At 43.8% G+C, this 23,182-nt stretch overlaps 1 protein-coding gene across 3 annotated transcripts in view; it reads right to left on the reverse strand.

Moving 5' to 3' along the window:
* PARVB (parvin beta) overlaps positions 1 to 23,182 on the reverse strand; it is a 69,639-nt gene that overhangs the window by 36,705 nt on the left and 9,752 nt on the right. Inside the window, exons 1-3 of one of the 3 annotated variants that reach the window (XM_082076407.1) lie at positions 17,578 to 17,715; positions 6,477 to 6,566; positions 3,540 to 3,610 (exon numbers count right to left, since the gene is read on the reverse strand). In XM_082076407.1, coding sequence (XP_081932533.1) covers positions 3,540 to 3,610; positions 6,477 to 6,566; position 17,578 — 162 coding nt within the window. In that variant the 5' untranslated portion in view covers positions 17,579 to 17,715. Of the gene's footprint in view, positions 1 to 3,539; positions 3,611 to 6,476; positions 6,567 to 9,180; positions 9,313 to 17,577; positions 17,716 to 23,182 lie in introns of those variants that run through there. The other 2 variants (XM_082076406.1, XM_082076405.1) reach the window with 2 other exon arrangements.

A 23,182-nucleotide genomic window follows, 5' to 3' on the forward strand; every position in this document is an offset into this window, starting at 1 on the left:
CACAATAACATACAGACTATATACAAATACATACTATACTATATGTATATATACTATATACAAATATATAAAGGGTGAGTGTCATGAGGATGGAGCCAGGCTCTCTCGGTGACAACCAACAGTAGGACAAGGGGTAACGGGTTCAAGCTGGAACACAGGAGGTTCCACTTAAATATGAGGAGAAACTTCTCAGTAAGGGTGCCAGAGCACTGGAACAGGCTGCCCAGGGAGGTTGTGGAGTCTCCTTCTCTGGAGACATTCAAAACCCACCTGGACTCCTTCCTGTGTAACCTCATCCAGGTGTTCCTGCTCCAGCAGAGGGATTGGACTAGATGATCTTTCAAGGTCCCTTTGAATGCCTGACATTCTGTGATTCTGTGACTAGAATCCCGATCTTGAGGTATAAAAGAAGACACAATATATCACATGACACCTCTGTATTCAATCACAAACCAGTCCAAGCTATTAATTAAAATGCTTACTTTAAGTTAGTTGTGCACTTGTCACCTGGCAAATATGGGACAATGAATAAAAGCAGCTCACACCTTTCAGACACCAGAGATAGAGTATTTTGTGAATAAATTATTTATATGCATATTTATATATTTATATAAAAATAAAACAATAACTCATCTCTCTTTCCCTGGTCTGAGTTTTCAGCGTTGGGTCTGTTCAGCCATGTACCAAACTGTGTTTGACTACACAGGGCAAATAAAGTGATGAAAAAAAGGCTGCTGGCCACAGAGGGAACTTATTTGATCACATCACTTCATTTTGACAAATTGTGGCCAACTATTTTTAGAGTACCATCAATGATGATAGCAAACAATGCTTTGAGGTGTAATTCTAGTTCCTGATGATTTTCATATGTGCAAGAGGATTTAAAGCACGTATTTTAGCATCCCCAGCTAAGCAACCTTCAACAAGGGGATTCACTGTATTCTTGCTTTAGTAAGAGTGAGGAATGAGGCTTTTTGTTGTTTCATTTTGTTCTACCCCTTTTGGTCTCTCCGCATTACCACAATGCTATACAATCTGTCTCTCCAGAGTTACAACAGCTCAGTCAAAATCACTTCCAAATGCTTACACGAGCTTGCACTGATCACTTCACTGTGCATATAATTCCTGTTTTATGAGGCTAGCAGAAATTAAAACAACATTTTGTGGAGACAAAGAGATACTAAAGCAGAGTCAGCAACAGATATCTCTGCTGCTTCTTTTCACTGAGATCCATTTACCCAACTGGATGTGACTGAAAGAACAGAAACACTCAAAATCAATGATGGCAAACCCTTAGCACGTCTAACTCTGGTGTTGAAAGAGATTTGGGCTGGCACCAATTAAACTAAGTCGTACTGCCAAATTTCAAAAGGCACAAGGCTCTATTGCTGCTATTGACACATTCCTCTCCGAGCAGAAAAGCGAGAGAACCACTTTGAACTATAAAAACCTCTATCTATTCAACTCCTCACTCTTTGCTAGTCCACGGAGATCTTTCATTTCAAACTCTGTGGGGCAGGCAGCCTTTTTTGCTGGCTGCTGCTGTATAGCACTTAGCATGGCTAGTTCACATTCAGCGCTGGGGCTCTTGGAAAATGTCATTAACTACTGAAGAACAGAAAACAAGGAATAAATTGCTCATTTTTTTTTTGCATTATCCGAACTCTGTGGCATAAAATAGGTTTTGCCAACATAATTAAAATTTCTCCCTGTCTTACAGGTTCACACCAACATAGTGTTAAATATTTCTCTAGCTGAATATCTGTAAAAAACTTTCAACTGCTGAGAGGTATGCAAATGATTAGCAATTACTTAAATTGCATAATTTTCAAGTAGGCACTCTACAGGACACATCTCTCCTTTGAGGATGATCCCAAGGCAACAATCTCCAGTTACATGCTGTTCCCTGCACCAGCTGCTCTGGTTCAACGGGTAACACGCTACTCTCTTCACTCAAGTGTAAACCGGTGTAGTGAACCAGAGCCTGATTTTGCAATGTGCTCTGTGCACTCAGATACGTGTGAGTGCTTCTCTATCACTGATTTTCATTCCTCCTGGAGGTTTTCAGGTTTTGAAACCAGAAAATATAACCTTGCTAGACTATGACATCCAGGGAAGACACACCAACTCATATTAAATTCAAAAGCAAAACTCCCAATTTAAAAGCAATTCTGATCTCAATATCAAGTCTCCCGCGTCACAGTGCATCTGGTTCTTTCACTGCAATGACTCTGGTTCAGCTGAATTATTCATTATAATATTGCTGCTCTACTATCAAAGAAACCACAGTATTTTTTGAAAGAGTGGTGCGAGGCCACTGTACCTTTTGAGAGAATTAATGGATTTAGGTACTAACAAAGAAAGAATGTGCAGATTCACTCAATTTAAAACCACAATGTATTCCAGGTGAATTAGAATAACAAAGAAATTCGAGTACAGCTCCTTGCTAAACTCAGTTTGATGTGGTTTTGTAATCTTAAACGTGTTATTGCAGTCTTAACAGATCACTCGGCTTGTTTTAAAGATGTACCAGGTGAGCAGTTTGCTGAGGCATTCTGAAGCATTTGTGTGCAGCCAGGGCGCACAAGGTTTCTTGAAAGGAACATGCCACAGCTTGACCCACTGTCTGGGGACAGTATACACTAGCCAAAGTTTTCAGACCCATTCAGCTACAGCTGCGTTGTCATTTCTAACAAAAATAATTTTTTAAAATAGTACAGAGAAAGTGCAGTGGGAACTGCAACACAAGCACAAATGCTTTTTGGAAAGAGATCACATTTGTTCAGAGCTGCCAGCCCTTCCCACCCTGCTCAAGTTTTCACTGGTAAACTCAACAACTTACCACATAGAAAAAGTTCTCCTAAACACTAATCGCTCAGGACTAAATCCTCCATGATAAGCACTGTTGAGGCAGAAAGCCACACCTCACATCAGCACAGCTGGGAACACCATTAGCAACACCTTCGACAGGTGTCTCCAGTGACAATACAGATTCAGGACAATCTGGCCCCTGCCCTAGCTCATAAGAATAATGAGGACTTTTCTTCTTAAAAAACAACCAACCAACCACATAATATAGGACAAGAAGAATCTCAATTCCAACTTTCTTATAATACCAAAGGTCTCCTCATTGTCCCCTACCACACCCTTTCTCATTTCAGCCCTACTCTTTCCTCTCTGGAAATCTCACTAACACTTTCCAAAGCTCCTTCCCTGTTTCCACAGACAGAAGAAACTCAGGTTTACATGCAGTGACTGCAGGTAAATTCAAGCTAAGCACTGATCCTTGCTGTGATAATCACAAAGATAAAAGTGGACAATGGAGCCTTACCCCCTAACTACCATGCGCACCCTGATGTTCAGCCTTTTCTTGTTGCTCTCGTTGCTTTTAGCGCCTTACCTGGTTGATGACCTCCATTTTTACAGATTACATACTTCAGTAACAAGTTGTGTTCCTCAACTGTATTCTTGGTAACCAGCTTGTCAATTACACCATCTTACCAGTTGAACTGAAGAAGGAAAAAATAGTAATTTCCTACCTTGATCAGTTCTTTGAACTTGGGGTCTTCTTTTGAGTTAGGATCAATCATGGTGCGTTCCTCATTCTCTTCTGTCCAAGAAAAATGGGAACCTTTAGTTAGAACCTCTTCAAATATACACTGCTGAAATACTGCAACAGCTCCTAATCATGAAGTGGCCTGTCAGCTGATCAAGAAATGACAGTACCTACTCATCATCTGAGAAAGGGAAAATCCTATGAACAAAGTGTTAGGCATTTTAGAGATACGCAGAAAGAGAACCCAGCCCTAACTTCCCTAAAATAAGTTTGTTACCACTGATCTTCCCCAGCTCAGACCCTGCAGAATACCTCAGGAAAACCACCGTTCTCTATACCCTGTGGAACATGTTAATATCAACATACCAAAAAGTGCAGTCAACTAATTTCTCCCTCTCCTCAACTCGTGTTTAATTTATATTTTAAAACACCTGTTCCAAATTACACCATTTTGAAGAGTATCCCAAGCTTATGGCACTGCACTCATTGCAGCTGCTGAGACCTGGGCTGACAGTTTGTGTCTCCGCTCTCTGGTTCCCTGAAACTTGGTCACACACACGGCCCTGAGCGCATTCACCTCTGGTTAAGCTGCAGAATGAAAATTACCCCAATTTACATCAGTTGTACATGTGCATGAGGGAAGAACATAAAACAGATTTCTCAGGCATGCAGTCTTTATTTCTTTTGTTGCTGTGGGATGGAGAGATATGAGAAATGCTCCCCAAAAGCCAGCAGGACAACCACAAGAGGCATGAATATAAAGAATAATTTTTAGAAGGGATGATTTGATATAGAAACATTGGCAGCAAAATCAACTTGAGCTTGGCAAGGCCAACAACCAAACAACCTTTAGCAGAATTATCTTCACAACAGCACACATGGACACACGTATGTTTGTATGTTACCATAGATATGGATACCAGCATTTAGGAAACGGCTGGAGCAAGTCTAGTATCTTAAATTTTGGTGCTTGCTTTTAAGTAGCAGATGTCTCCTTGCACCCTTCATGTCAGCCCCTTTAGTAGCAAAGTGGTAGCTGCGATCTGGGTTAGATCTGTTCCTTTAAGTGGAGAGCAAACCCTCGCTACTACAGCAAGAACACAAGGATAGGTGATCGTGTCACAGCTACAGGAGGTAATCCCCATCTCTTCAGCTAAAATCACTATTGAGATCCCCCATGGATTTATCTTTAGCTGAGTGTAGACAGGCCGCACAGAGTCCTATTTTCCTACTGATTTCCCAGTTCCTTCCAGCATGACGACAAAGGAGGGGTTTTTCGGTATGACCACAGGTCAGGCCATTGCCACATTGCATAGAGGAACCTTTTCCAAGAACGACCAACCTACAGTGACTTCCTTCTGCAGAGCCAGACCTCACTGCTGCCAGATGACAAACACAACACTCACACATCCTAGAGATAAGACAGACCATACCATCTGACTGGGTTACTTTAGAATTCACCCAAACACTTGGGTTCGGTATTTTCCAGGGCCCCTTATCTTTATTAAAAAAAAAAAAAAAAATACCCTGATATCTGAGCATACGTGACAAATTTCCAGAAGCCTACGAAAAAACATGAATTCTTTTGCTGCTCTTTTTCCCCTGTTCCTTGACTTCCTCATTACTCCCTGGGATGAGTCAGGCAGTCTGGTCGTAAGGAAATGACAACTACTACACACCCAAAATACCACTAACTGAAACTCTGAACAAGGTTTGACCCATAACGGTATACAATTCACCACAGAACTTTTCTTAAGGTTCACCTGTGGCCATGTCTTTGCATGACAGGCCTTCAGGAGTGGTCCTGTATCTTCTGAAGTCATATACACCTTTAGTGGTACCCAGAAGAAATCACTGGAGACTCCCCTGATCCGTACATATACACAGAGAAACCAACACTTTGCCCATGTCTTAGAAGAACAGCACTTTGCAGTTCCTACTACTCTTCTAATCAGAAAATCTAAATGACTAATAGTTTTTAATTTCCTGTTTTATTATTTGTTTCTATGACAGCTTGCTTCAGCTAATCCCATACATTAGGCCAGAAAAGAAGAAAACTTTTTTTTTTCAACAAGTTTTAAACATTTGTTGCTATTAAATTATGTTGCTGCTCTTGTCGGGACTCAGGGAGGGCAGGGAATGGAGAGAACAGGAATTAGAATATTTACCTTCTTTCTATAAAGCATTTATATACTTCTATCCTAATCACATTTAATTACTATTTTTAGCAGCCTAAATGCTCATCTGTTCATTCAGTATCAGGACCCATTTTGTCATTTGTACCATCACTTGCAATGTGGCAGCAATAACCCAAGGAAGGACATGGCATCCACTAGTTAACAACAGTGTAGTATGTACATTGAGACAAGGCAGTCTAAAGGTTCCATAGGAGCAACCACACACTTCTGCTGCAGACTTTCTGTGGGTTGGTCCTTTTGCACTTCAGTTTCCAATGTATATATACAGAGAACACACAACTTCCTTAGCAAAGCAGGATGTCCATGAGGACAAATAAAGAGAGACATCCACTTGGCCAGTGGGTTAATGGAACTGAAGTAACTCTTAAACAGACAAATTCAGCAGTATTTTCCACCTAATTCTTTGCAAATCTCAACTTTCTGTTTGCTTTCAGGGTGACCACAGAAGAACAAGTTTTCTGCCAATTCACTGAACAAGTCAATTTTCCTGTATACTACCTAGTTTAAGTGTATCTACATAGCTGGCACTGCTCTTCAAATTTCACTTTAGCCCGTCTAATTTCTAGTCTACATGTAACATACAACAGTTCTAAATCCTCATGCCCAATTCTTGCAGTTTCAACTAAGCAATCTACATTCAACAGTAAAGCAATGGATATGGGTCACAGTGGCCACCTTTATTAATAATTGCTTAATTGAGGTCTGTATCTTGAATACTTTACCTAATAGTGTGTCTTCTGGGTGGATGTCCACAGCGCTTGGGTTCATTGGTGCATTGATAGCATTTTTACCTTCTTCTTGGAGGTCACTCACTGAAGAGGAGGAAAAAAAAAGAAAGAAAAACTGTAATAAATGCAAAGTTTGCAGACATGTAGTGGTTAAAGTGGGCATTCATAGTAAGAGAAAACATCTGGTAGATCCATTTCAAAATTGGCCTACAGTTTATAGAATTAAGAATTGCAGCCACAGTGGAAAATAAAAGCAGAGAAACATCCTTCTATAGGTTCTTATAAAACTGAGACACCACACTACTGGCTGAAAATATTTTGCAAGAAACCCAATTCTGTAATAGGAGGAACCTCAGAGTGCTTGTTTCTCCAGAAGGAAGGGGTGTGAGCTTTGTCCACAGGATGGCCCAGATCTAGAGCAGATGCAAACTGTAAAAACAAACTCAATTTCTGATAGCATGTCCAGCACTCATCACCACCTTTTCCAGCTGCAGAACACTAGGAGCTGCAATTTGCTATTGGCCTTATTAAAAGCCTCAGAGAATCCCAGAGAGACCTACTAAATAAAGACGAAAATGTATTTAAATCTACCATTACCACTGGCTAAAAATAGACGTAGCACGATCTGGTGAACCCGAATCTTGAATTTGTGATTTCAAGCTCTTATCCCAAACCTACAGCTCTCATTTGCGAAAGTCAGTAAAGTATCCTTCATCAATAAAATGGATATTAAAATACTTTCCTACATCCTGCCACATGGGAGGAAATGAACTTGAAAAAAAGTACTGAATAATTGTTCAGTATCTTCACAGAGCTTTACAGTAAGAAAAGCACTAGCAATGCTGCAGCAATTTTATACTCTCCAAGGTATATTTCCTCCTAAACTCAGTTAATGATTATTTATTATAAGCCAAGCTATTGAAGTACAAGCATTTGAAATAAGCGATACAAAGATACTGCAGTAACTCCATCTATTCAGTGACAGTTCTGTGTTAGTATGGGCTAAAGTAATTTGTGGCAGCATTTGTGGTATTGCAGTCTCTCTGGGAGAAGTCCAAGTCCCATACTTAGGGGGAAAAAAGCACAAGGATTTCCAGACAAATAAGGTCTGCAAGACAAACTTATCTGGGGAAAAAAAGGAGGAACAGTTGACTAATAGTCACAGTATCTCAACAAGCACTTCCTGCAAGAATAGTCACGATTTCCCTATTCAGATGGAAAATCAAACCACAGGCTATCATTTGCCTGCAGTCTGCAAAGGTTACAAAATCCTGTAGCAGCATTTGCTTTTTCCATGTGCAACAGAAGAGGAAAACAACAGTGGTCCTACTGCCCCAGAGGAGGAGAGGGACAACAAATACACTACCATCCCCACTCCTCCTCTCACAGATACTTGAAAACAAGGTGCTTAAAACAAGTTACCACATTTCTTAATTGCGGTTCCAAGATGGTACTGAATTCTGGTTCATGGCATGATATTGAGCATGACTAAAATCCTCAATTATGAAATGCAGTTCTTATGTTCAGTAAGCAACCAATCCCATATTTCTGAGACCTTATGGCTTATGAACCATGTCAGTGGCTGGTTAGAGCTAACACAGCACCAAGCCTGCGGAGAAGGGGTTTGCAGCAGCAGGCACAGCTTGGTTTTGGTATTGTCTAACCTCTGCAACGGGAACAGAACAGGATTCTCCACTGCAAACAGAATACAATGTCTGCAGGCTGAGATTTAACCTCCTGAATAAATGTCGTTATTAAAGAAACTCTTAATTATCCCTTTGCTGCATTCATCCTCATGTTTTGGAAACCTCTACAAAGGAAGGTCAGGGAGTGACGAGGCCTCATGCAACAGACCACAACAGCTCTCACAGCATGCCTTACCCAGCCCTGCCTGCCTTACACCCAACTAGAGCTTTCTCACCCAAGCAGCTCCTACACTGTGATGCCAACAGGAAAACAGCCACCAGGAGACACATGAAAAATCATGTTGAAACTGGACGTTACAGGTGAAGTTGGTTAAAACTCTGCGGGGACTACAAATGCCCAGATTCCACTTAAACCACACTGTTTGAAAGTACCAGCCTTCTTTCTAGATGTAACTCTTTTCATTACTATAGCATTGCTGTCATTCTGGGAATGCCAAGCGTTCAATAAGGCCAGGGCATCGCTGTTGCTAATGCCCTGGAAATTCAGAAAGGGAGCTGCCAAGTTCCTCACAGCAGTGAACACACGGTACTGTCTTCAGTGGATGCTATATAAGCAAAATACTGCACAGATTTCAAGACAGAATACTCTGAAATACAGCAAAACTGGTTTTATTCCTACAAGTTAAATTAGATTATACACTTTTTAAAAAGTATGAAAAGTATCACACTCTTCCTAACACGAATACCTTGTTTCTGAGCAATTTACTGAACCGAAAGAGAACGTTCACATGGATTTGAGTATTAAGCCCCCTCCCTCACAAGATGAAGAGCCACATAGAGCCCTTACACTTGACTTCCGATCCCATGTAGCCCGGCCAGATCCCACAGGACCAAATCATCCTCACCTATGGCTACCAGCAAAGCACAGCTAGGCCAGCAGAAAGCCCACAGCCTTCTGCCCAAGGAGAGCCTGGCTTACAGAGAGCTCATACACCAGGTCCTAGGCAGACAGCTTAGGAAGAGATTCTCGCTGCAACCATAATCTTTCCTACCTCCTTTTTTGCGCCTTTTACACAGGAGCCCGGCCATCCCAATCCCAGCGGCACACGCAGGTCGCCGATGAACCGCATGGGCCGTCTGAATGCTGAAGGAGAGGCAGCAACTGGATAAGGGGCTGCCACCTCGGGACTGCCAAACCTACGTTAATTCAGGCACGGTGACATCGGAGGAGGCACTAAGATAGCCTGCCAGCTGCTATGTGGGCGTGGGGGCCAGGAGGGAGGACACAGCACTTGGCCATGGACTCCCAGACAAGAATACCTCCCTATCATTGCCAGTTCTGCTGCTGGTTGCCTCAGAGCAGGCACAAGAACCTCAAAGATTGCTCCTCTGCAAGGAGCTTCCTGAGAAAGCCACCTCCAAGCTCTGGCCAATGCACAGACGGGTCCCCCACCCCGACAGCTCACCTCAGGAACACACAAGTTCACAGAGCAATAGCCAGCATGCAGAGAAGCAATTGCCCTCAGGAACATACATTTGCCAGAGGAGTCTGTATGGGAATGTAGTGCAAGATTGGTGAGGAGGTTAGGTAAATGTAAATCTGCTCAAGTGACTTGCACCTGTCTGTAGAAAAAGCACATACATCACACTAATTGTTTTACTGACCTTGTGTGCTTGATGAGTAGAACCTCTGTGTTAGATAACATAGGCCTGTGAGAAACCCTAGGCACCTTATCACTATGTCTGAGATTCCTGCTTTGTTGTGAGAAAGAGCGGGAGGCTGTGCCTGCCTGAAGCCTTGAAATACAGGCGAGCTCAGCAGGCCCGGTGATCTTCTACCAGGGCTGAACTTACCAGTGCCTATGTCCCCACTTGTGTTACCTCTACCTGGGAGCTTAGGTGCGACTTCGGAGATCCCCCAGTAGAAAAGTAACTAAAATAAAACTTGCTCTTTGCAATGCATTCGTTGCCTCTGGCTCTTTTTGCGACGTGCCTGCGTATGTGTACACAGAGTCCCAGCATCTGCTGCACTCCAGAAACCTTTCATGCTGTGCATGAACAAACACTGAGGACTTTTTCCCTGCTCGCTGCCCCCAGTATTCACTTATCACTGCTAAGCAAAGAAACAGAAGCAGGAAAAGGAAACCGAGCCCCAATACTGGAAAAAAACAGAGAACCCACAAATGAGCAAGTGAAGATAGCTAAAACAATAGTCAGGATAGAGCAACAGGTTCATTTCTGAGAAGAACCTGATTAAGTGTTTTAAAGCAAATTTACAACAAAGAACAGCTTCCAGCCCATGCTTTCACAAACCCAAAGGTACTGTAAAAGACTATGGATATGACTCAGCTGTCAAATGCCAACCTTCCCGACTTTGTGTCAGCAACAGTGACCTCGCTGTACGACTTATACCTGCACTGAATGAGCCATCCATGCAAGAGGGCACTTTACTGGCAGAGCAGAGCTGTGCTGGCACAGCAGGTTATAGTCACAGTAGGTCCCACATGAGGCACTGCTCCTACTTGCCTGCTCTCCACCTGCCCATTCACAGGTTCCCTTCTTTCCCCTTTCCTTCCCCACAAGAAACATCTTCCTATCTTGTGTCGCCACAGTTCTTCGCCCTCTAAATGAGACCTGTGTAAAACATCTTTCTCTAAAACCTGATAATTTCATAGATCGGTCAGAGGAATCCTGCACTAGGGGAAGTCAGGAAGGGGTAGGAAATTGAGGACAGGCTGGGGTAGCGTCACTTAGTCTAAGGCTGGTCCCCTGGTTCCCTTTCCTGTATTTGTTGCCCTGGGCTGGTTTGTTTGCTCCTGATGGGGCACTCCAGGGCAGAGGTCTCCCTCAGACACACCAGCAGAACTCGTATGAGCAGCCCCAGCATCAAGGGAACACTCTCCTGCTCACAAACAAGTTTTGCACCCGCCTTGGCCCACAACACAGGCTCTGCTGAAGGCTTACAGCCTTAACATAAAACTTGCCAATTGTCTAAATGACTCAGCTGTGAACTAACACAGGACGAGTCAGGTGTAACTACAAGCATAGAAAGATGATGCCTGGGAAAGGTATCTTGCAGAATTAGCTATGATTTCTCCCAGATGTCTGTTATAACCTCCCTCCCTTCTGGCTTGGGATCTCTCTGAGCTGACCCTCAGTTAACCGGCAGCACTAGTCTCCCAAACTGCTTCAGTATCCCACTGGCCAGCAGCTGCAAAACCCAAACGTAACAGGGACGGGCAAGTGGCCAAGGCACTCAGCAAAAACCCTGCTTCCCTAAACCAGAAATTTAAATTCACGGGTAAAAGGTCACTTCTCCACCGGTCCCCAGGAAAGCAGCAAGGGCTCCTGGCAGCCCTCCCGTGTTTTAGCAATCTCCTGGCCATGTCAGCAGTCAACATGATTTAGTCACATTGGAAGCTGTGCTAGCCTTTCAAACAAATTAATATAATGAGTGGATCGCATACACACATGCTACACACCACTACAGCTGTAAACCAGGCAGGCTGTCTCGGTGCATGGGATTACACGCAAACTGCACAGAAAAGGGGCAATTTGCTGCAGAAAGCTGGAAGCTCCACCAGGGCCATCAAGGATTTCTCACAAGTCAGGAAATGGCCTTTAAAGTCAGCAGGAGAGCTATAAAAAGAAGAAAAGTTGCCGCTTTCTCCTCTTTATAAGAAAGACCAAGCTGATGTCAACAATTTGATCCTTTCTACCTTCACTCTTAATAACTTTAGAGTAATTTTAAAAGATATCAACAACAGCACAGTTCACCTCTTAAGTCTTTACCATTCACTGCCTTATTATTAAAAAATTGACCCCAAGCCTCTGCCTCTTACAAAAACAGATGGTAAATGCTACTTAATTTTAGCCCTAGTTATTTCTGACTGCAAGGCTGAATCCCACCCCGCAGAAAGCAGCAGCTGTCGTGACGCTAATCACGGGTTCCTGGATACGGTGCTTTCCTCCGCATTCAACCAGTGCCCAGCTGGCGCTGCAGCGCTGCCCGACCGCAACTTTCACACAATGTACTTTCATCTTGTGACTAAACCCTAACTTGGGAAACTATCAGACTGGTTTGTCACCCTTGGCTCCATTACAGATGATTTGTTCAAATGACTTTGTCATCCTCTTCGGCCGGAACAGCACACGGAAGGGACACATGCAAAGACCATATAACACGAACTGCACGGGAAGCTCTTTTCCTTCCCCCAATCTCTTACTGCTGCCCAAGTTTCCTTACTCTTCCCAGAGAGAAAACTGCAACCAGCTGCACTTTTTCAAACAGTGACCCACCTGCCAGCAACTCATAAGAGTTCAGATAACCGTGCAAAATAGAAAGTCCACATTCAAGACCATTTCTACCCCACTCTGACCAGTGACATGACCCTCATTCATTCACATCTCAGGTCAGATGTGGCCACGGGACAAATCCCCCTGATGAAACAGCCAACCCTTGCATAAAAGATCAAGTATCTGCTGGAGCTTTTAATTCCCACATAAGGTGTCAGAAGCAACAGGTCCCTGGTGGGTGAAGACCCTGCATTGTCTGTTCCTTAACCTGTTCCAGACCAACAGAGGCAGGATTTCTACCTGACCCCTAAAACCTTTTAGCAAAAAGTTGTCTTCAAAATTGTAAGGCTTTCAGGAACATTTTTTTTTAAAAAAAAAAAAAAAAAAAAAAAAAAAAAAAAGTATTTTCCAAGAAAAACTGTTGCACTGAAAGGCCTGAAAGACTTAAAAGCAGCCCCAAATGTAGTGCATACTGATACACTGAGACTCTTTGTCTCTCTTCTAGAGACAAACCACACACACAACTCATCAGAGTCTGTTAGTACATTACTAATCATTTAACCTTTACAAAAGGCTTTGAGATTTTTAATAAAGACTGCAGGAGAAAGACAAAGCCTCCATTAATTGTAACAGAGAATTAATAAACCCAGGCAGATCAAAGGCAAAGACTTGATCAAATCCACATAAAGGCACTGTATCAAGGGACTGCGTTCAAAGCAGAACTGTGGTAATAAAGGAAATCATTTATATGCCTCGGTAGGCAGACAAGGCACTCATACAGCTAAGCCCTATCACTTAAAGAAATGGAAAAACTTAAAGCATCAGAAGAGTAAAGCTAAAGGCAACCTGTAGGAAAGGGCTGTGATAATGCTTTTGGTTTCACAGAATCACAGAATGTTAGGGATTGGAAGGGACCTCAAAAGATCATCTAGTCCAATCCACCTGCTGGAGCAGGAACACTTAGATGAGGTTACACAGGAAGGTGTCCAGGCGGGTTTTGAATGTCTCCAAAGGAGACTCCACAACCCTCCTGGGCAGCCTGTTCCAGTGCTCTGGCACCCTCCAAGCAGAGAAGTTTCTCCTCATATTTAAGTGGAACCTCCAGTGTTCCAGTTTGTATCCACTGCCGCGTGTCATATCATTGGTTGTCACCGAGAAGAGCCTGGCTCCATCCTCGTGACACTCACACTTTACATATTTATAAACATTAATGAGGTCACCCCTCAGTCTCCTCTTCTCCAAGCTAAAGAGCCCCAGCTCCCTCAGCCTTTCCTCATACGGGAGATGCTCCACTCCCTTCGTCATCTTTGTTGCCCTGCGCTGGACTCTCTCCAGCAGTTCCCTGTCCTTCTTGAAATGAAGGGCCCAAGACTGGACACAATATTCCAGATGTTTAGTTGCAAAGAGCACATTGCGCTTGCTTATATGGATGTGTTAAACTTAACACAGATGAGTGGTATGTTCTGTGACTGCCAGAACAAAGATCTCCCCTTTATTTTTGCCAGGGGTAAAATATGTATCTACACGGTAGCAGCACATTCGACACTTGGGACAGTCAGAAGTATTTATGGGAAGATGAGGCTTTGTTTTGTTTATGAGGGTGAAATACCACTTTTGGGTTTTCTCCCATGAAAAATTTTATCTTTCTATCAAGTTTTTTGTTTGTCTGATTTAAATTTTGGTCAAAAAAATGAATTTGCATTTTTGGTGGGTGAGACCTGTGTTGAGACAACTAACATTAACACTGCTACAGCTGCACATGTACCAGCCCTCCTGAACTGAGGAAGGTGCGCTGGGGCAGGAGGGGAGCGGGCAGAGAGGCAGCAGCTTGGGAGAGACCAGCACTTCACAGCCAGCGGCTTTCAGCATCGCCAGCACTGGCAGCTGAACACCCAATCAAACAAAATCAGACCCTGTAATTGCTAAGCAGCCTGTTACACAGCCCACTTTAATTCAGCAAGAAGGCTGAATCCTGCAAAAAGCAAGCTGCTTCATGTAGAAGCTACATAGTCTTGGTGTACATTATTTTAGTGCTTAGGAAAGCTGGGCAAGGGGTAGATGCTTCAGAGATTGTTTTATTTTTGCCCTAGAAATAAAATACACCCATAAGGGCCTGAGACCATTTTCCCATTTATTAACAAGTCTCTGCAAAAGCTAGTGCTTTTTTGCCCTTTTTTTTTGTTTCCTGCTTGCAAAAAGCAAGCAACTGTGGAACCAGTTCTTTGTTCCAGCTGTTTGCAGGGCCCTATGAATGCAGCGCTGGCTCTGACGAGGAGGAAGGATGCTCCTGTCCTCACCCAGCCACTGCCCTGCTGGGCACCCTCACCTTCCTCAGTCAGCCGTGGACAACACAACAGCAGGACTGACACTGCTGACAAAACCCAACGGATACATCCCCCTCCTGTGGTATTAATCTGGCTCTGATAACAACTGGCAAAGCCGGAGCTGACCCGCAGCTGCCTGGGCATAAATACAGTGATAAAAGCCAAGATGAGCCCACAGGACCAAAGCAGAGCCACCGTATTTCACATTCGGGTCTTCTTTCCAGCAGTTGTACTGATCCCATTCAAGCCTCACAGCTACAAAAGCACTGAGCCAGAATTCAGCTCAGCATTTGGCTCCCCAGCTGTTTTAGTCCCTTTCTGCTCAGCTCATTCAACAGGTCTAACACCCACTCAGCAAATACTTAAATAGGAATCCTTTGAAATAGGTTCTGCAAGGCAGAAAAGCAAGATGCAGACTTTGACAAAAGCTTACAGAGAAGTACGGAACGAAAAGTCAAACTTGGGATACATCATTTTGCTTTAAGTCCCTATTTCTTGTTTATTTAATTATTGTCCTAAGCCATAGTTATGTAGCTGTCTTTATCGGGCACAAGCAGGCACCCATGCTGTCACCAAAGGGGCACTCCAGACTTCACCTCCACCCCCAGCTGCCACTCATTCCTTCCCCTTTGCTGGCACTAGTGGTTGCAGAAGCCACATTGTGGCACAGAGTGGGGATACACTGTGCCTGAAAACTAACCAGATAAGAAAGGAAAAAAATATAAGGTCAATTTTCACTGTGTAGACACACAAAGACTAATGATGGGGGGAAGGGGGAGAAGTTTAAAAAAAAAAAAACAAAAAAAACAGCAGAAATAAAAGTGTGGACAAGAATGGTGTTTTAAAGTATTTGTAAAATTACACCTACAAAAGTGAGGTTTTCAAGTACAGAAAAAGCCACCCAGTAGGGTAGTGAGCAGACATACTGACCTAGTGACCTAGTCAGCTCTGCTTCAGTCTCCCTGCATTGACCTCACAACAGCAAGCCCACAGCTTTGAAAATTGCACATCTTTTTAAGCACATTTCCTTATGCCTGAGAGGCATAAATTTTTAAGCAGCTCCCAGCAAACAGTTCTGACACTTTGTCCTCCCTGCCCACAACAGAACAACATTCCCTTTCACACGGATGAGCAAGAAGAGGTCAACAAGCCACATTTGCTACTCATAACATGCTGCAGTGTTCTTGGGATGCTCGCTGGCTCTTACAGCTCAGCATCGCTTACACCCTTTGTGCCTTCTGGGGTCTGGAATCAGCACCAGGCTGGGAGCAGGACCCCACAACTTAACACTGTGTATGTGTTCTCATTCCACAGATGTGAGACTTTTCTCCCCCGTTTCCTGCCCCTTGCACTAGCTTTTGCACAGATTTGTTAATAAATGGGAAAATGTTTCAGGTAAAGATGGCCCCAGGCCCTCATGTGTGTATCTTATTTCTAAGGCGAAAAATAAAACAATCTCTAAAGCATCTATCCCTTATGTAGTGCTCCTAAGCACTAAAATAATACACACTAAAACTATCCAGCTTCAGCACTTCAGGACTGAAGTGAGCATACCTTCGGCACTTGTGTTGTCCTGACCTTGTAAACAGATGGCTTCAATCCAGAGTTTTTTGACAGGGAAAAGCCAAGCTGTTGGGTCAAACATCACAGGCAATAACTGCAGCTTGGAAGCACCCTAAAACAAACTAGAGAAAGTTACACTCCCCCCTTCTGCACACAACTTCTACTTGAAAATGGGGAAAATATAACTTCTCAGCCTCACCCAGCTACAATTCCATCACAACACAGAAAAGGTCATTTCTTTCCACGAAGCAATGGTGGAGGATTATGTTCTCCTAAGCACACCATATGAGCACCAGGACAACTTCCACCTGAAATAAGGTGGAGTCAAATCCACCTTATGAGAATGAAGGGAAAGAAAAAGTCTGATAAGAAGAGCAAAGGACTGAAGGAAACTTCTGGCCTGTATCCAATCCCAGTAGAAAACCTGCAAAGCTTTTTAAATTTACTGTCATTAATACTCCGTTAAATACCATATTTTACTACACAGTGCTTAGTACTCCCCAAGGCTTCTGTGTACTCCTGCAACCAAAGCTGATGGGCACAAGCAGGTAGGGAACAGCGCAGTCACAGTCTAGGCACTCACAGTCAGAGATCGCCCACAAAGCAGGTTGATTTCTGCAAGGTGCCCAGCACCAACAAGACTCCTTTATCCAAAAGCAACTCCAGAAACCACAATCGGCTCACCACTTAAGGTACCCATGTTTGATGGGTCTGGGCAAAGCAAATCACCAAGGGAGAGACAGCAGAAGCTGTCAGAAACAGAAGCTAATAGCATTACTCTGGAAGAGAAATGCCTAGTCCATTCATTCAATTCTTGTCTTCTCCATCATGAAGAAATCAGGGAGAAAACAGCACTTCAGTTTACTGTCTCCTACAAACTTTCTTTTTTCTGATCCCACATACGAATACAACCGTGTAAACTTTATCAAGCAGAATGTTCAGCATAAAAAAAGTCACTACTGCCGCTCGTGGTAACACGTTTTATGAACTGAGCTGGTTTCCATCCCTCCATTGACTTCTTTCCCCTTCTCATGGTTTGACACCTCATTTCTAGATACCCAAATGAAACCCCCTTAGTTAATTAACAGCCCAAGCAGTTTTACCTGCTTCAGCTTGCTGCTTTCCCCATATTCTCTGCCCCCCTTTCCAAAGGCATGAAAAGGTTAACAGCCACCACCGAAAGTAGTCTCCTGTGCAAATATGAAAACATTTGATGTTGCTTGTCCTTCTGAACATGTCAAGAGAAGTACAGAGTAACAGACTCACTTCTGAAGGCAGTGATGGCAGGAGAACACAAGAAGTAAAAGAAAGGCACCGTCTTCTACAGCTGGTAGTACAGACCCCAACAAACAAACTTCACACAAATAGAAAGGAGGTGACAGCTATGACTTGCAATTCCAAAAAAGCAACTTTTCTGCTGTGCAACATAATTCTACAGGATGAGTAAGCTAAGATAAATGGTCCTGCAAACCACAAAGTGCACATGCCCAGTTGCTGGAGTTGCCCAAATGTCACCCAGAAAGACAAGGAAAACCCTGAAAAATACTCACATTTGCAACACACACATTGAGGGTTTTCTAGTAAATATTAGTTTTCAGTTCAACAGAGCACAGAACCAATGGAGAGACAGGCAATGCTCCAGACCAGAAACTTTATCCTAAACACTCAACACAGAGTTTTCAGAGTACTGTATACTAAGGTCACTCTTGTCCAGCTCTTCCTTTCCTGTGTCCTACCCGCAACGAGGGCAGTAAAGCAGTTTATTGAAAATGAACTGAAAGATCTCACTATACAAGCAGATGCTGCAAAATACAAAGACGTTTTCTCAATGATTTCCATACAAGTCATATCTGGAAAATTATTTTACTTGTTGCTTTGAGGACTGGAGGAGCCTGCCAAGACAAGCACTGCAGTGATAAGCGCTAGAGACCTCACAGTGAAAGCAAGACAGGAACTCCGAGCCCATGGTCAGATAAAATTCCATGAGGGGGTAGGTACAGTGAAGATAGTGTCTGTCATAAAAGGACTCAGATGTTTAACTCTGACAGGTTTAAGTAAGAAATATACACCACCACATCCTAACTGAGCTGCTAAAGACCATGTAGAAAGAGTGAAGCCCAGGCCTCCGATTGGCATTCCAGTCCAGTCTCCCAAATACAGCCCTCATAGGATAATAAAATGCAATCAGGAAACACAGCCAGCCCAACAATCAAATGAAAACAAGTCCAAAGCACAAGAAAATGTCACATTTCACCAAGTATCAAAAAGACCTGCAGCTGTTATTATTTGTTTACTTAGCCCATGAAAGTTTTGCATGATGTGCAGTTCTAGCTTTCTGTGGTCTCTTTTAAAGCCTTTGCACCAACAATACCAGGTCCCAAGAGCCAATAAGGTGGTGTTTCAGTGGGGTAGACATCTTAAAGACTTTCAAGCTCAGCTACTGGCCAGTCTCAAAATAGCTTTCTAACTGCACAGTCAAAGCCTCTCCAACTCACCCTCGCTAAAGAAGCAGCCAGAGCCCACTGGAATCCGTGCCTTCCTCCTCACTAAAAGGTTAGACCAAAAAAAAAAAAAAAAAAGGAAAGCTGTCTTCTTACTAGTGTATTGGTGCAAAACCAGTAAAAGGACCCTGATGAGAAGCACAGCTCCACTGCACACTCTTGTATTCACATGCTCACAAATCATTAATCCACAGGCTTCACACTGTTTAAGGAATGTCCTTACTCTGGCCTTTGTTGGGTCTAAGCTGCCAGAAAGAGGCATAAGATGACTGGATAATTCAAGGTGGAAAGGACATCAGGAGGTCTCAAGCTGAACCTCCTTCTCAAAGCAGGGTCAACTCTGAGATCAGGCCAGGTTGCTCAGGGCTTTATAGTGTCACGTCTTAAAATCTCCAAGAATGGAGGCTGCACAAACTCTATAGGCATCCTGTCCCACTGCTTCATAGTCCCCAGCAGGCAAAAGTTTCTCTCTTTGTCCAGACTGAACCTCATTCCTTTCAGTTTATACCTGTTGTCTCTCTCCTCTGCTATGTACAACAGTGAAGAACCCGGCTCCATCTTCTCAATAATCCCATAAGTATCAGCAGACTGCTTATTAAAGATCTTCTGAAGCAGACTCTACTACAAGCTGAACAACCTCAATTCCCTCAGCTTTCCTCACAGGACAAGTGCTCCAGCCACCATTCCAGTGGCTTACTGCTGAAGGTGCTCCAGTTTAGCTCTGTCTTTCCTGTATTAAGGAGCCCATAAATGGACACAGTGCATCAGTTGGAATCTAAGGAGTGCAGAGTAGAGGGGGATAATCACTTTGCTCAATCTACTGGCTGTGCTTCTGTGAACACAGCCTGCGATATTGTTGGTCTTCACAGCAATGGCACACTGCTGGCCCATGGTCAGCTCGCTGCCCACCAGGGCCTTCCCAGCAGAGCTGCCGCCAGGCAGGCACTGCCCAGCCAGCAGCACTGCAGGGGACTCATCTTTCCCGAGTGCAGGACTTTTCTCTTGCTCTTGTTGGATTTCAGAAGGTTCCTGTCAGCCCACTTCTCCTGTCTCTCTGCCTCTCCCTGAACAGCAGCCCTGCCCTCAAGTGTATCAGCTGGTCACCCAGCCTGGTGTCATCTGTCAGCTATACAAGCATGCACTCCATCACCTCCTCCAGGCCACTGAAGATATTAAACAGGACATGTTCCAGGATGGACCACAAGACACGACTTAGGGGCAGTGCCACGGGCAGACATTAAGGATCTTTTTCTACCTTTTCTTGCAGGGGGATTGGTTACTCTGTTTTTACTCTTTCAGTATTAAGAGATATAAAATCTTTCACACTCCCAATACAGCTCCACAGATTTACCTGGCCTACTGTGCCGCAACACACCCAATTACTCAGCCTCCCTGGAACAACAGTGCTCATCTCCTGTGCATTCAGTACAAAAGCGGAATTCCCCAGCTCAGTTTCAAGGTAGTTGTGTTTGCATTCTTGGAGAAACCTCTTACCAATCACTGTATCAACAACATGTTTGTTTAGCAAATGAAGAAACCCAGTGAGGATGCCTCCTACCAAGACTCTGGGCCATACAGCATCTGCATGTAATGCCATTCATGGGAAGAAAAGTGACTCACGAAAAATTACAATTTGTTTTACCAGTTTGTCCACAGAAAAGAAAATCCACAGGTGTCGCCCACTGGTTAAAGAGCTGACAGAGCAAGGCTTTTTACCAGGTGCTGAACTAGCTTGGCAAATGTTGGTACATGTGATCTGTTTGTTAATATGTAAATTACAGAAATTAAGAGATCAGAAATATGACAGTATAAAGCAAACAAACACCTTAAATGTCAAAGTCATGGCTTGGTCAAGCATAGCTCCCTAGCCGCCTTCTTGCCCTTACTACTGATGTCGGCAGAGCAACAGCCACCACAGTTTGGTTTTTTAAACTAAATGATATGAAGCCAAATGATACTGAGGATCCAAGGTGATGATTTGAACTACGGCCCCTCACTGTGTTAATGCAGCTACAGCTGCAGTGCTGCAGTAAAAGTGGGCATTTTCGAGACAGCAGTCTAATTAAGCACATCATGTGTGGTCCAGAGGGAAACTATTAGTCTGAATCTGTGTGAGCAGCCAGAGAAGAACCTCACGAGCAACCCAGTTATCCCAGACATGCCATGGAAACAAATATATACCTTTCGCCTTCAACCATACAGCAGATAGTGGATTCCAACACCAGTCCCTCTGCCCTGTCAGTGAAATGTTGCTTGGAAGGACCTGCGAAGGTCCAGCTTGAAGCTGGACAACTGCCATATTAGATGAGGTCAGTCATGGCTGCTTCTCCCTTTCCACATGCAAAAAAATCCCCATCAGTTTGTGTGTCACACAGCATCACGTCTGCTACAGAGGCAGCAGATCTGGTTTGCTGCCGGCTCTGCAGGACCATTGGGAGCACAACATCCTGTCCCAAATTAAAGTCCAGTTTCCCAGTGACAGGTCTCCATTACACATGCTTATTTAATTACCTATTATAATTAGAGAGTTAAGATGCCTGTCAGACCAAATTCAGTACAGATCCAAGATATATCTATAGTGTTAGCATTCTTACAGCCTGCCTGATTTTCCAACAGAATCAATTCACTGTAAAAATACTGAGCGCCATACACAGGGAAGAAGGCAAACAGTAATCCCAAGGGACAATTTTCTAACCCTACTCCTGAGGAGGAATATTAAGCAGAAGATGCAAGCCTGGATGCCCTGGTACTTTCTCCTATTCTACCATTTCTGAAGAAAATCCTGTCGATTCTCTAAAGCCTCTAAATCCATCTGCTGGACTAGAAAAGCCACAGAGCAAACACTATTCTATTTTAAAATGACAGAAGTGTCTGCATCTGTTTAGTAACATACGTGCATACATCTGCCAAGCAGACCTAGTGGAAAGACACTTTCTGAGGGTTACACATTTTTCTATTTAAAGACAGCAAACAAGACACTGTGCCTCTCTGTAGACATCACAATAGCTTTCCTCCTCATCCAGCTCTCACGGTCTCCTTCCTTACTCCAGATAAATTGTGTATGCAACCATCTCAGCTAATTAAAAATTAGCAATAAGGCCATATGGCAGCTATAATGGAAAATACACTATTTCTTTTTACAGTGAATTTCATTATGGTTCAACCACACAATGAAAGAAGTACTAAAGGAGGAACTAGAATTCAGGAGCCAGAACAGCTTGCTTATTTTATAACCAAAATGCAGCGTACATTGCAAAGAGATTTTATAAGAGTTTATAAATGGTTGCCAGACAGGTCTCAGGGATTATAAAGAAGCCTTTTTTAACCTGGAGAAACAGTCACTGAGAGGTAAAACAGAATTCCCAAAGATCCTGTTGCTCACCACTAGCAAATCCTGTCCCATGGCCTCCCCTCTCAGCCTAAGGGCTCTGGAGAGGGGTCTGCAGCGGGTGCACAGAAACAAATTGTGCGTACAGGATTCATAATTAGAAGTTTTGTGCGGATATATGTTCTTCCATGAGGAAGTGAGAGTGATTTAAGGGCCAGAAGAGTACGTGGTCACTGCTCTAGGCCAGCAGACGCTGCCAGGTGTGCATGTTCTCTCCACATCTGGCTTCCAAGCTAAGACTTAACCAGATTCAAATCGCAAAACCCTGAAACCACATATGTTAGCCATAATACTTTTTCCAGCTAAACTAGATATACACAACAGAAGTAACGAATTTCTGGTTGCAGCTTTCTACTTGGACAACAGAAGAAGCCAAATTAGGAAATCTACACCTAAGCAGACTGGACACGCTTCACCCTTGGCCACTGACCCACTAGTTGTGCAACACAGAGGTTTCTGTTCCCAAAACCCCTCCATGCTCAGCCCACTCCCAAAGAAAACTGGGGATCACTGCCACTCACGTGGGAACTGCTGGATTAGAACCCCTGCACACAGCGATGATGGGGACAGCGTGCATCACCACTGAGCAGCCTGTCCTGTAGCAGAGGTCCCAAGATCCAGCCCTCATCCTGAGGGTAGCCTGGAAGAGCCCCCTGAAAATCAGGGCTCTCCCATTGCTCACCCTGCCCCTCCTTCCATTCTGCTTCCCTCCTCCTCAGCACAGCACATGCCTCCTTCCCACAGCCCAGGGCAAGAAGTGCTGATGGAGCCTACGACAACAACCAAGAGGCAGGTACACCGCAGCCGCCGGGACTGCACGTAAAGCAAGGGCCAGTCCGCGTATGTCATACACGCCCCAGGGGAAAACCTGCCAGAGACGTGCATACTTTGCAAGTTACAGTAAACAACACTGACAACTGCATCAGATGATCTCACTGTGCCCTGAGGAAAAAAAAACAAAGTGACAATATAAAACATGTTT

The sequence above is a fragment of the Streptopelia decaocto genome (assembly GCF_964273445.1).
Source record: "Streptopelia decaocto genome assembly, chromosome: 1".
Classification (NCBI taxonomy): domain Eukaryota; kingdom Metazoa; phylum Chordata; class Aves; order Columbiformes; family Columbidae; genus Streptopelia; species Streptopelia decaocto.